This window comes from Crocodylus porosus, unplaced genomic scaffold (genome assembly GCF_001723895.1).
Source record: "Crocodylus porosus isolate Cpor-Errol unplaced genomic scaffold, CroPor_comp1, whole genome shotgun sequence".
Lineage (NCBI taxonomy): Eukaryota > Metazoa > Chordata > Crocodylia > Crocodylidae > Crocodylus > Crocodylus porosus.
Genome location: NW_017728886.1, coordinates 241,430,311 through 241,442,253, shown reverse-complemented (window position 1 = coordinate 241,442,253; position 11,943 = coordinate 241,430,311). Strand labels below are relative to the sequence as shown.

At 41.9% G+C, this 11,943-nt stretch overlaps 1 protein-coding gene across 1 annotated transcript in view; it reads left to right on the top strand.

Annotated features, from left to right (window-relative positions):
* The window catches only part of NUDCD1 (NudC domain containing 1), a 126,731-nt gene that overhangs the window by 78,041 nt on the left and 36,747 nt on the right, over positions 1-11,943 (top strand). Inside the window, exon 8 of the mRNA XM_019551946.1 lies at positions 7,541-7,666. Within this exon, the coding sequence (XP_019407491.1) occupies positions 7,541-7,666 (126 nt within the window). The remainder of the gene's footprint in view (positions 1-7,540; positions 7,667-11,943) is intronic.

Genomic DNA, 11,943 nt, shown 5'->3' with positions numbered 1-11,943 from the left:
TCCTGAGCAGGCATAGGCAGCCCCAGGCAGGCTGTGAGCGGCTGCAGCGCAGGGCACTGGCCATGGGGCAGTGGGGGGGTGGCACTTTTTCCCTGCACTCAGCACCAGCTTGTAACCTGGCCCTGTGCAGTTCCAGGCTCATCCATTGTGGCTGCACTGCAGTGACAGCAGCTGCAGCCCCTCCACTTGCTGTGCCAAGCAGCATTTGCTGCTGCTTCCCTCCCAGACCTCACCATGGTAGGCTGTGGTCAGACTGCCACTGCTGACTCTGTGCTGCCCAGCGCATAAGCTCCAGGTGAGCAGCAGCAGCGAACACTGCCTGGCACGGCAAGCGGGAGGGCCACAGATGCTGCCATTGCAAGCAAGCCTGGAGCTGGTGCGGGGCCCCGGCTGGCAGCAGGGGCAGGTTACAAGCTGGTGCTTAGTATGGGGAAGAATGGCCCCTCCCCACCCTTTGACTGGTGCCCCACACTGCAGCTGCTCATGGCCCATGTGGGGCTGCCTGTGCCTGTGTGCCTGCTCAGGACAGCCCTGCCTGGGCTGCGAGTAACTACAGCAGGGAGCACAGGCCACGGGATGGGGGAGGGGCCACTTTTCCCCATGCTCAGCACCAGCTCCTTCCCTGCCGGCAAGCAGGGGGTCAGGGCTATGCGCTGCCCCCCTCCTGTACTGCGAGGCACTGGAAGTGAGCAGGTTCGGGAGCACAGGGCCCCCACTAGTGTCCCAGGCCAGCGTCAGCAGGGCGGCAGGAGTACAGGGTCCCTGTTGGCTCAGGCTCTGTGAAGTCGGGCCAGCTCCCTGCTCTCCCTGCTGGTGAAGCCCAGCCCGGCTCGACAGACCCCTGCCAGCTTGTGCCCTGCTGTGGGCCCCACCAGTGCTACCCCTGGGATGTTGGTTCCAAGATGGTAACCAGGTGGCGGGGCACCTGTCAAGGGTTGGGGCAACCCATGCAGCCCTCAACAGCATGTCAAAACTGGATAGGCAGGCCTCTCTCTGCCTGAAATAATTGCCTGCCCCTGAGTTAACCCATTATAACTCATGGGTTATAAAAGCTCATCCAAGTAATGGGATACAATTACTCAGTTTAAACAGTACTTAATGTAGTGCTCTGTGCTGGTTTATAATCCAGTTCTCAGCTGTTTATAATCTTGCAAATTATCCAGCCTTTTGTCCTTCACTGTACTGCATTACTATTGTAGAGTCAAGCACTCGGTTTTAAGACAATGCCAAAATTCAGGCTACTTATACAAACTTTATTCAAATTCTTGGGTGGAGGCCATACAAAACAGTCTTTAATTATCTGAGATATCATGCTATTTTTTTCTGCACAACCCTTGTTCCACTCCAGTACTAGAAGTGACAAGCATGAGTGTATTCAGAGAAGATAGGATTTGTAGATTTTTAACTGGTAACCTCTAGCAAGTTTTTACTGAGCAAGTGTGAACTTTTTTTGTCAAAAGCTTAGAACTTGATCCAATCTGTAGATTTTTCTTGGAGGAGGCAAAAAGCACAGCCCTGAAATAAAGGCTCCCCCCCCCCCCATGAAATTTAAAGCACTTGTTCCATATCATTGGGTTGCCAGCACCAGTTAAAAAAAAACAGGTCAGCAGAACCTGACATAAGTGAAACCACACATTTCTCCTAGCCTTATTCTCTGAAATAGGTAAACCATTTTCATGATTTTTTCCGAAAGAAGCACAAGCCAATACAAGAATATGTAGCATGGAAAATAGTTAGGTTTTTTTTTTTTTTTTTTTTTTTTTAAGCAATTGAAAAGAGATTCTTATGATTAAAAAGTGAAATAAACAATCTTGTCATCACCATCTATAACAGGCTTGTCCAAGATACAGCCCATGGGCCACTATGCAGCCCACCAAGCCATTTTCTGAGGCCTGAGGTCCCTCGCTTAGGACAGGTGGGTGGGGGAGGGGAGGGGAGCTACTGACCCCCACGGGGCTGGGCTTGCATGACCTCCCATGTCACGTGAGCTGGGTGCCCCCGCCACCCCGAGGGCTGTGCAGCGTAGGGTTGCCCCAGCTGTGCCTGACAGGATGAGCTGGAGCCAGTGCCCGCTTGTACTTGTCTCCAGTTCGGCCCCTTGCCCCTGGCATCCCGTCCACCTCCTGGGACCCGCTGGGCTCGGCGGCCACGGGGCGGGAATGGGGCATGGCAGGCAGGGTCCTGGCATAACCTCTGCGGGGCAAGGTGGCAGGAGCTGGTGTCTGCTGGGCCCCATGCTCCAGGCTTGCAGCACTAAGGCCACTGGGGCTGCATACACGGGCAGCCAGGCACCATGGTAAGCCGGGCCATGCGGGTAGGCAGGCGAGGGCCTTCGGTGCAGCGGCTGCCTTGCTCAGTCTCCCCTTGGACAGCGCTGGCTCATGGGGCTGTGCTGCTTGGGGACGGCCTGGAGAGGGAGGGAGATTGTCACTCGCTGCGGCTGGACTGGGCGCTGCTCCTGCCACAGCGGCTGCCTGCGCCCTCCCAGGGGCTGTTTGCCTTCACTGCAGGGAAGCACGGAGGAGCAGAATGGCCTGTATTCCCCGAAGGCCTTCCCCAGCCAGGAGCCTCCCTGGGCAGACCAGGTCTGAGACCCTGCCAGGCAGGGAACCGGCTTCGCTCCCGCAGTTCCGCCACCCCCGTCTTGCGCATTGGCTGGGCCCCAGCCGCATCTGCCCGAGCACTGCCAAGACTGTGTTGCTGGTGTGGGCAAGGCCTAGGGAAGCAGTGGCATAGGTGGCCCCTTGTCCTGCGTGAGAGCACCAGCTACATTGGTTTGGTCACATATTTTAACACAGCTGTCAAATATCTTCTGGGGCTGCCTTCAAATGGTGGTTGTAGTAGGCAGAAGTGGGGACCCAGCTGTTGGGATGGGTGGTCCAGGACATGGTTTTCTGTAGTTTGTCACTAGCTGAGCACAGGTAGGGGTTTATGCCGGCTTTGCCTTATTTCAGGCTTGTCTAACATACGGCTCGCGGGGTCATAAAATATGAATATGGCTTGCCAGCTCACTGGGTGATTTAAAAAAAAAAAAAAAGTTCATGATCCAGCCCCACATTCAAAAAGGTTGGACACCTCTGATCTATAATAATAGTTTATACACTATAACCTCATTGATCCAGATCTCAAATCCAGAATTCTCAAAAATTCAGCGCTTAAGCTTCCCTCTTCACTCCCCCGGATGTGTAGGGGGAAGCTTGCACGTGGCGGCTGCTGCCACCATCCACCACCCTGCTCCGCGTGCGGTCACTGCTCCAGGGCCAACTGCCACTCCGCTCCCTGCCCCCAACCCGCTCTGCGACCGGCTGCCACTTCAGTTTCAAAAAAAGGGAATGTTCAAATTTCTAGCACGTGCTTGGTCACAAGCATGCTGGATTTATGAGGTTATATTGTAATATATAGCAATGCTCTGGCTATGTGTAGGTTGGGAATAATATTATTTCTGGTGCAACTCCTTGACCTTATGACTTAAACCGAGGATAAATTTGATCAATTTAAAATCTTGATGCTTGAACTTTAGATTTCTTGTTTCCAATAAATTAGAAAGGTTCTTACATACATCTCCGAGGGAAATGATGCATGGCTTAATATTGATTGTATGTGTAGATGAGATTTAAAAAGAAAACTTGGGAAAGGATGAACATGACTCATTTATATGAACTTTTCTGTATTTTGTAGTATCTGGAGAATCTTTAGGTTAAATCAACAGGTTTATTTTAACATCTGCGTATTAGATGCTGTCCCTTTGGTTTAATTAGAAAATAGAATCTGATATAAAACTCGGGAAATGTGACTCCCTATACATCCCGGTTTATTAATTTTGGATTATTAATTACATTTTTAAAATGTTAAAGGAAAATATTGGTTTCGTATTCATTAGTCATTTAGGGACGGTCATTTTTACAGTTGTAATGTTTTTAGACTGCATCTTATTGTGGTGTGTTTAGTGCATTTTTTTTTTGTCTAGTGTCAACTAAAACTTTAAACTTCCAGTCCTTTGAAAATCTAAATCTAACTTTAATGTGTTTTTTATCTCAAAATATTTTAAGCATGTGAAATAACTGTGAACATATAAGTAATCCCACACCTAGTCACTACATCACATAAGCACATGTGCTTAAGTATTTGGTTGTACTGAGGCACCTGTAACTTTAAATGTACTCTAAGCATCCTCTTTAGCGCCCTCAATTTCAACAAATTTTGGTGCTGATAATCTAGTGTAAAAAGTCTGTCGACACAAGCAATGAAAGCTCGGTTCCTTGAGCTGTTTAACTGGGCAGATTGTAGAAGAATATGCAGTGAGAACTATGCTATACCTGTACATTCATAAGCATAAGTACATCCACCCCAGTAAGTCTTTTTCTGTCTCAGTTTTTTTAAAATGTTTCACAAATATTACCGTACACAGAGGAGACTGGCAAAGAGGAATAGATTTCACGGCAGTTAAATTTTAGATATTCTTGGAATGAGAACAGAATTAAAAATTATTCAATCAGTGAATTATTTATTATGAAAATTGACACAAGTCAATTTACAATAAATTGCTTTCAAATTTTTATTTTCAGATCAACAGTGTACCAGTGAATTTAGAATTCATATAAATAATCTTTTATTATTTTACTCTAGGATACGAATAGGAATCTCTCTAATTTTTAACTCTAGAATATTTTCCATTTTATGGTTTGAATTATGTTGTAAGTTTTTTGGAATTTCTATTCCCTATCTAGAAATACACATGGGTTGAATGTCTTAAAATATCCAAGTCAGTCTTTCATTTGCTCTATTAAACAAGCTAAAGGAAGTTTGAAGTATCACTGACTATAAATAACACTTGCTGTCTTGGTCCAGTGATGGATCTGCAGCCCAACTGCATACTTCTGACCTACTCGTGACTACATTTCTCTCTCTTTCTTTCTCTCCCTCTCTCTTGTCACAGTTCTGTATGTCTCTTTTGGTTTCTTTCGTACGTGAATTCAAATATACTCACTCCTGGAAAGACTAAAAATGAGTGCTGCAGCAGATATTTGACAACTAGAAAACTATTGTAGAATTGAATAATATCATTTACTCTAACTCACTGTATCACATCTTGGCTACTAATACCTTGGTATCCTAAGCAAATCGGGTACTAAATATAAAAAGAAAGGTATTGCTGGCTTATAATTCTTTCTTTACCAATTTAACTGAAAATAAAGAGTTTTAATTAATGCATCCTTACTTAAATCATTCAGAAATACTAGTGGAGTAGGGCTCCACATGTATGCTTGAAATTGCAGAATACCAGGGCCTATTAACTGGTTCTTTGGCCTATATTGCCTCCCTTGCTGAGGGCTGCTAACTGAGGAAAAGATTCAGTACTCAATTTAAGCCCTTTTTTTGTTTGTTTGTTTTGCAATTCCAAAATGTATAGGCAAACTGCAGCAAGGAATAAGTGAAAATACAGGGTGCCTGTAGACATGCTGGGAGGCTGCTCCGACATGATATAATCACAGTGTGATTAATCAACTCGGTTGAAGCATGGTAATTACTATGCTCCAGCAGCCTCCTGGGTCTCGTGTATCAGCATCCCCATACTTCAAAATGGCAGTGGGGGCACTTAAACTAAAGCTTATTGAATGGGCTTTAGTTCAAGTGCCCCCAACACCATTTGGAAGCGTGGGGACACTGATACATGAGACATCATGGCACTTTTAATTAGCACAGCTCTCGGATCCGCTCTAATTTAAGTGCCTCCTTTCCCTCCTCCCCTCCCCCCCCTACCCCCGGAGCATATGTAAAAGTACCCATACAGTTAAAACTCATTTGGTCAATGTTTTGTGTGGACAAAAGCATGGAATTTCCTGCTTTGGCTGAGATAGCTCTAAGTCACTGACAAGAGAAGTCAGAATGACAGTTAACCATTACTGCTTCTTCCCCTCTCTTCTGCTCTCCTCAAACTACATTTCACCCACACTGGAAATTAAAAATTTATTATTTTAAATTCTTTGACTCCTCTTCACTTTAAGTCGGTTACTTTTACTGTTAGAACCTATAATCACTGACTCATTCCATTTGATCATGCCCTGTCATAATTTTGAAGATGTCTTTTATAAATAATGTAGTCTCTTCTCCACCAAGACGGTCAGTTTTCCTCACAAGAATCTTTTCGTCTTCAATAACACTAAAAAAAATGAATTAAACTGAACAGGAGAATTTATTTTAACTTTCATCCTGGCGTTTAAAAAAAAACTGCAGGTACATGGAATTTTGACTAATATTATTGACCTAAAGTCTTATTCTGTCCAACATTTGAATCCTAGACATTTAAATACTAACCACAATAATCAAGTATGTTTAGCATATGATTGTTACTTACATTCCCAAATGAGTGCTTTATACATGCCTAGAAAAAGAAATTTTCCTGGCTTGTTTAGTCTTCCTAGTTTATTACACAATAGAAAATACTTTGCTATTTATTTCTTTGAATTTACTCCCTCAGTGCAGCTGTCGCTCCATAATCTGCTCTTAATGTTTTACGCTTTTTTATGGCCTGAGAAATGCCAGCTAAAGGTCAGATATGTATTCTTTTCCATTGGATCACAGGGTAAGAGAGCCATACATTGTGTCAATTTTAAGTGATAACTAGAAGTGCAGGGGACGTTTGCATTTGGATGGTAAATAGGAGCTTCTACACAGTGAATAACCCATTTCTTCTTGGCATTTCTGCCAGGATTTGAAAATACTTGCCTTGCTTACCTGATATTTTAATATGCAGTCAATCTAATGACTGTAGGGAAACATGAAAACTGGTAAAAGGCATAAACAGCCCCAAAGTGGCAACGATTGAGTATTCATTACCTCTACAAACCAGCAAGACTAACATAAAATGAGTGATGTTATAAATTTCATTTTGTCTGTTTCCTGGTCAGACAAGAATTCTTGTATGTACAAAATCTCTCCCCTGATTTAGTGAACAATTAATATAACTAAATCCTAGAATCTATTGGAGTATGCTAACCCAAGTAACAAAATCATTAAAGGGGATGAATTTGTCCTTAGGTATTTGAAAGTTACTAAGTCATCCCTGCTATAAAGCTTCTGATTGGCCTAGTTTCACTGAAACTGGACAAATCTACATGCTATGGAGGGCCCATAGACCACTCCCCCTTCCCCCCCAGTGCTGCCACCTGCCACCTGCACTGAGCACAGCCCCAGCCTAGGCCCTCCAATGCCAGGGAGAGCCCAGCACCCAAACCTGAGTGCGCAGAGACAGCATGCCCTCAGTCTGCCCCTCACCCTGCCCCTTCACCTCCCCCACCCGTTCCCAACAGACTTACTGGCCAGACACTGCTCTCCAAGCTGCTGGGCTGCATATCGGCAATTGGATCAGTATTGGCCAATATGGCTCATTAATAATCAGCCATCCATATTGACGAAAAAATCTTTATCAGTTCACTCCTAGTATGAATTTTGTTTATTGTGAAAATAATGTTTAGTATAGTAAATACTGTGCATCAAAAACTCCGGATTTTTACTGCATTTCAATATTTTCTTGTTTCAGAATCCAAACCCTGACAAAGAAAATCCCCCTTGCAATGCACAGGAACTGGAGGAATGTGATATTTTTCTTGAAGACAGCACAAGTTTGTGCAGATTTGATGGTAATACTTTGAAAGTTTCTCATGTGGTAAGTGCCACAAAATATTAAGTCTAATTAGCCTTGCTCAAGTGAGGGTGTATGTTATATTGATCATCTGGTCTGATTCATTTGTTAGGAGTATTCTCTGCTTTTGTTCTGCAAGCTACTAGGTGTGTCTACACATGCCCAGAAAACCTACTGCACAGTAAAATACTTTTAAGAAGAAAAGAGTAGCAATAGTTGAGAATAAATTTAGTCAAAGTAAGCATAAACTAGACATTCTGGTGAAAACATATGAAGTTCAGAAATTTGACAGAAAGAAAGAGAGAGAATGCTTGCTTTGTTTCTAAATGGTACAGTCAGTACTCAAGAAAATTACCTCTTGTCATGCTGAGGTAAACAGTTTAAAATCTATAACTGTCCCATCAAAACAGGACTTCTTTAAGTGTTTATCACAGTGCATAATATATATAACTGCAGTAGCTTGCTCAAATACACATTCTTCTTGTGTAAACTGCATCGACCAGGTATATATATTAAATCAGTGTCATGCACTAAATTCTCAAGGAACTCTTCTAACCAAATTTGAAACAGATGAGATATTTGAATGATCCAAGAAACCATTAACAATGTAGCTGTCCATGTAATCAATATAATAATATATTTAAGAAAATTAGATGCATTTTTGTGAAGAGGGAACTTATTAGTAAAGATGTCAATTTAAAATAAAAGTAAAACATTTTAGCAGTGATTATTTGGGAATGGGGATAATCAGGGTGAATTTGATTTGAATTGAACTGATTTAAATCACTGGTCAAGAAACCTTGGTTTAACCATTATTTTCTAAAGAAAGTGCTTTCTTGTTGTTTGTTATAACCTTAATACATATTATTCACAACTCAAAGATGGATGTAGATTTCATTTTTAGAAGGTACACATCATACACTTATAGCAGTGACTTATTTTGATATTTTTTGTAGCTGCATGAAAAAATGGAATTATGATTTAGTTATTTTATTTACCAAAGCTAACTGAAGCAGATACTTGTGAAGTCTTTGGGTGGTAAACTATCTCCAATTCACTGGATTAATCATGGATATTTGGGGGATATTTTTTGCCATGCTGTATTAGGAGGACAACAACTATCACCAAAAACCAACAGACGTTTAAAATGTTTTATTCAATTAAAAGAACAACCTTTTATAGTTTGGATACTTTCCTTCAACAACAAATATTTGCAGTTATTTTTAACAAAACAAACATATCTGTTTTTGAATATTGTACTATTTTAGTTATAAATGTGAAACATATATTTAACAAAAATTAAATAGATTATTTCAGCCACGTCGACATGCAAAATTTCAAATAATGGGCTATGTAGAAAACTCAGACTTTACCTTGCTTTTCTTCTTTGTTCATAGATTGGAAAAGAAAGACTAGCTTTCTTGTTTTTTTTCAGTTGCCAAGCAGTTTCTCAAATTCAAAGGAAGAAAAATTTCTTTCTACACCTGCAAAAGCAGCTACTGCTGTTAAATGGTGCTCAATAGTCTCGGATGGATTCCGGTGGTTAAGTGACTTCCACCAGCTGACTGGTGTGATTTTCTTTAAAACCTCATCAGCAAACATGTATTTCTTGAATGGTTCACCCTTTGCCTTGAAATTTTATTATAGTTGGTATGATGGAGGAATGATTTCTGCATGCCTGTGCCATAGCCAGCTCCACTTCTTCAGTAGTAAGGGACTGATGTTGGTACCAGGTATTGAGAATATTGGCAAGCCAAGTCCCCCCCACTGCACCCTGCCAAGCCTTTCCCTTTCCCTTCCTGGAAGGTGGTAAATACCACAGCAAGATAATATCACACTTGGCTAGCTGCCAAAATTATGAGGAGCAAATTTCAAGGCAGATCACAACTGTAGGATTATAAGTCAAGTGACATATCTTCCAAGAAAACAGGGAGGTTTAACAATGGAGATGCAACTAATTGATACACGTACCAAAGTTGTGAAATACAGTATACCTGCATGGATGTGTGTGGTATACAAGATGTACTGTAATTGTTCTGTCACATTTTGGGCATGTAACCCTTGTGTGCTTCCCTCCACCAGTCAGTCTGATGAGCCTGCATACTGTGATTAAATGTTCTCTAGTTATACTTACTGTACTGTTTCTTTAAGCTTAATAGTACTTTTACTATTCACTACATCAACAGTGCATGGCAGACTAGGGATGAAGCCAAACCATGGAGGAGTGTGGCATGGTTGGCTCAGCCTCTTCCAACAGCTTGGTTCTCTAGAAGCCCTCTAAATTTGTTCAAGCAACCTGCTTTCAGGAAGTGGCATGGTGGGAAAGCTAATCCCTCCTGATACAGCATGCCAGGGCTGTCCAGTTTCTGTGAGACCAGGAGCTGCATGCCCCAGGGACTGCTCCAATAGGGAACACTTCTTCCCTTCAGCACCCAGCTGGTTCCCCCGGAGCACTACAGTGCACTGGCACTGTGACTGTGGTACCTCAACCTCCCTGCCTCCCTGGCTTGGATCAGGCAGTGGAGGGAGGGGGAGCCCCAAGTCCCCAGCTGCTGCTGCAGTCGATAAAGGCAGTGGTAGGAGTCTGGGAAGCCAAATGTTAACCTTCTCCTCAAATGCCTGCACCAAAAAATGTACAGCTTATCTAAGTTTCATTTGCAGTCTGGTAACTACAGAAAAATCAAGGTGAACTCAGTCCTGTTTATAGTTCGGAAAGATTCCAGAACATTCTTTTATACTGTATAGTAATTCTTGATAACGTACAGTAATTCTTGATAGTGTAAAGTAACAGTTTGGTGTCTAACTCTGCCTGCCCTTCTCAGAAGAGGCTTATTGGTGGTTAAATCTAACAAACTTTTATTAGAATTTATGGAATAAGCAGTAATACAAATTATTTTAATCTATAGATTGTAAGATGATGTCTGACATGGAACTGGGTGTTGAATAGGAAAACTAAGCATTACACACATCTTTTCATTCTCAGTCACTCCTTTCTCTAACTTCCTAGATAATTTTTATCCATTATAGCTGTTGTATCACAATTTCAAGATACAAATGTTTTCCAAGCAAGAGCTGGTGTTCTGAGAATTATGTCTAGGCCTGGAAGACTTAATCATTGATTAAGCAGGCCAATCTTTATAAAAGAAAATGACTGCAATTAAAGTATATTGTGGTCTTTTGTGTAGACTCTCCTTACAGGACCCCAGTCATTGTTGTTCAGGCACTATTGAGATTGTTCTTCCTTTCTCTTTGAGAGAAATTTGTGCAACCGTGGATACAGGAAGCTAATAGCTGTTATTGACATGTTATTTTGTTCTGCCCGCATCCATTTTATCAGACAACCAAAAGGAAACCTGATCTTTTATCTCCTACAGGTAGGCACTGCATGTAAATCAAAAAGGACAACATGATTTTCTCATTAATAGTTCATGGCCAGAACTCTCATAGTTATTTTCATAACAGATGTGGCTTTATTTAACCAGTTGTAGGATGTGATTTTTCCCATTTAAGATTTTTTACCTTTTTTTTTTTTTTTTTTTCCCCTGCTTGTTAGTTTTGGGGAGAGCTGTGGCCATAGCAGGGTCATGAGTTTGACTAAAGTGTTGATTTTCACATCTGAGATTTGTCTAAGCATGGTTGACATCAGCGACACAATTTTCAGTTGGATGCTGGGATACTTCTCTTTACCAGATGGCATTACTCGTATTCTAATACTGATCAAAGCTGTGTATTAAAACTCACCTTACTTTAAGATTAATGATAACTGAACTTAAGATCTTTCTGGAAACGTCTTTAAATTTTAAGAGCCAGCCTTCAGAAAAAATGTTACAACCTGGATATAAAAGCTAAATTCTCTCAAAACTGTTAATTAAATTTTCATTGATTAGTGGTGGGTGAAGCCAATATATAATTTGATGTGTAGCATATTTTCTATACAAAATATTCAACTCACTTCATGAACTGAATCTTTTTGCCTGATACTTGGAATATTAGGTTGTCTGTCCATCTATCAGTGGTTTCCCAAATAAAGTTTGAGGAGTTCCTGAACTTTGAAATCCTTTCTTGATCTAAAGGAGTAGTGAAATATAGAGGAGACTTAGGACTATCAGACAAAATACAATGCATCTCTTTTTTGTACTGTATTCTAAAGGTTTGCTTGCTCTCCCAGCCTTATATACCTTTCATAGATTTCATAGACATTAGGGCTGGAAGGGACCTCGGGAGATCGAGTCCAGCCCCATGCCCAAAGGGCAGGAAGTCAGCTGGCGTCATAGGATCCCAGCAAGATAAGCATCCAATTT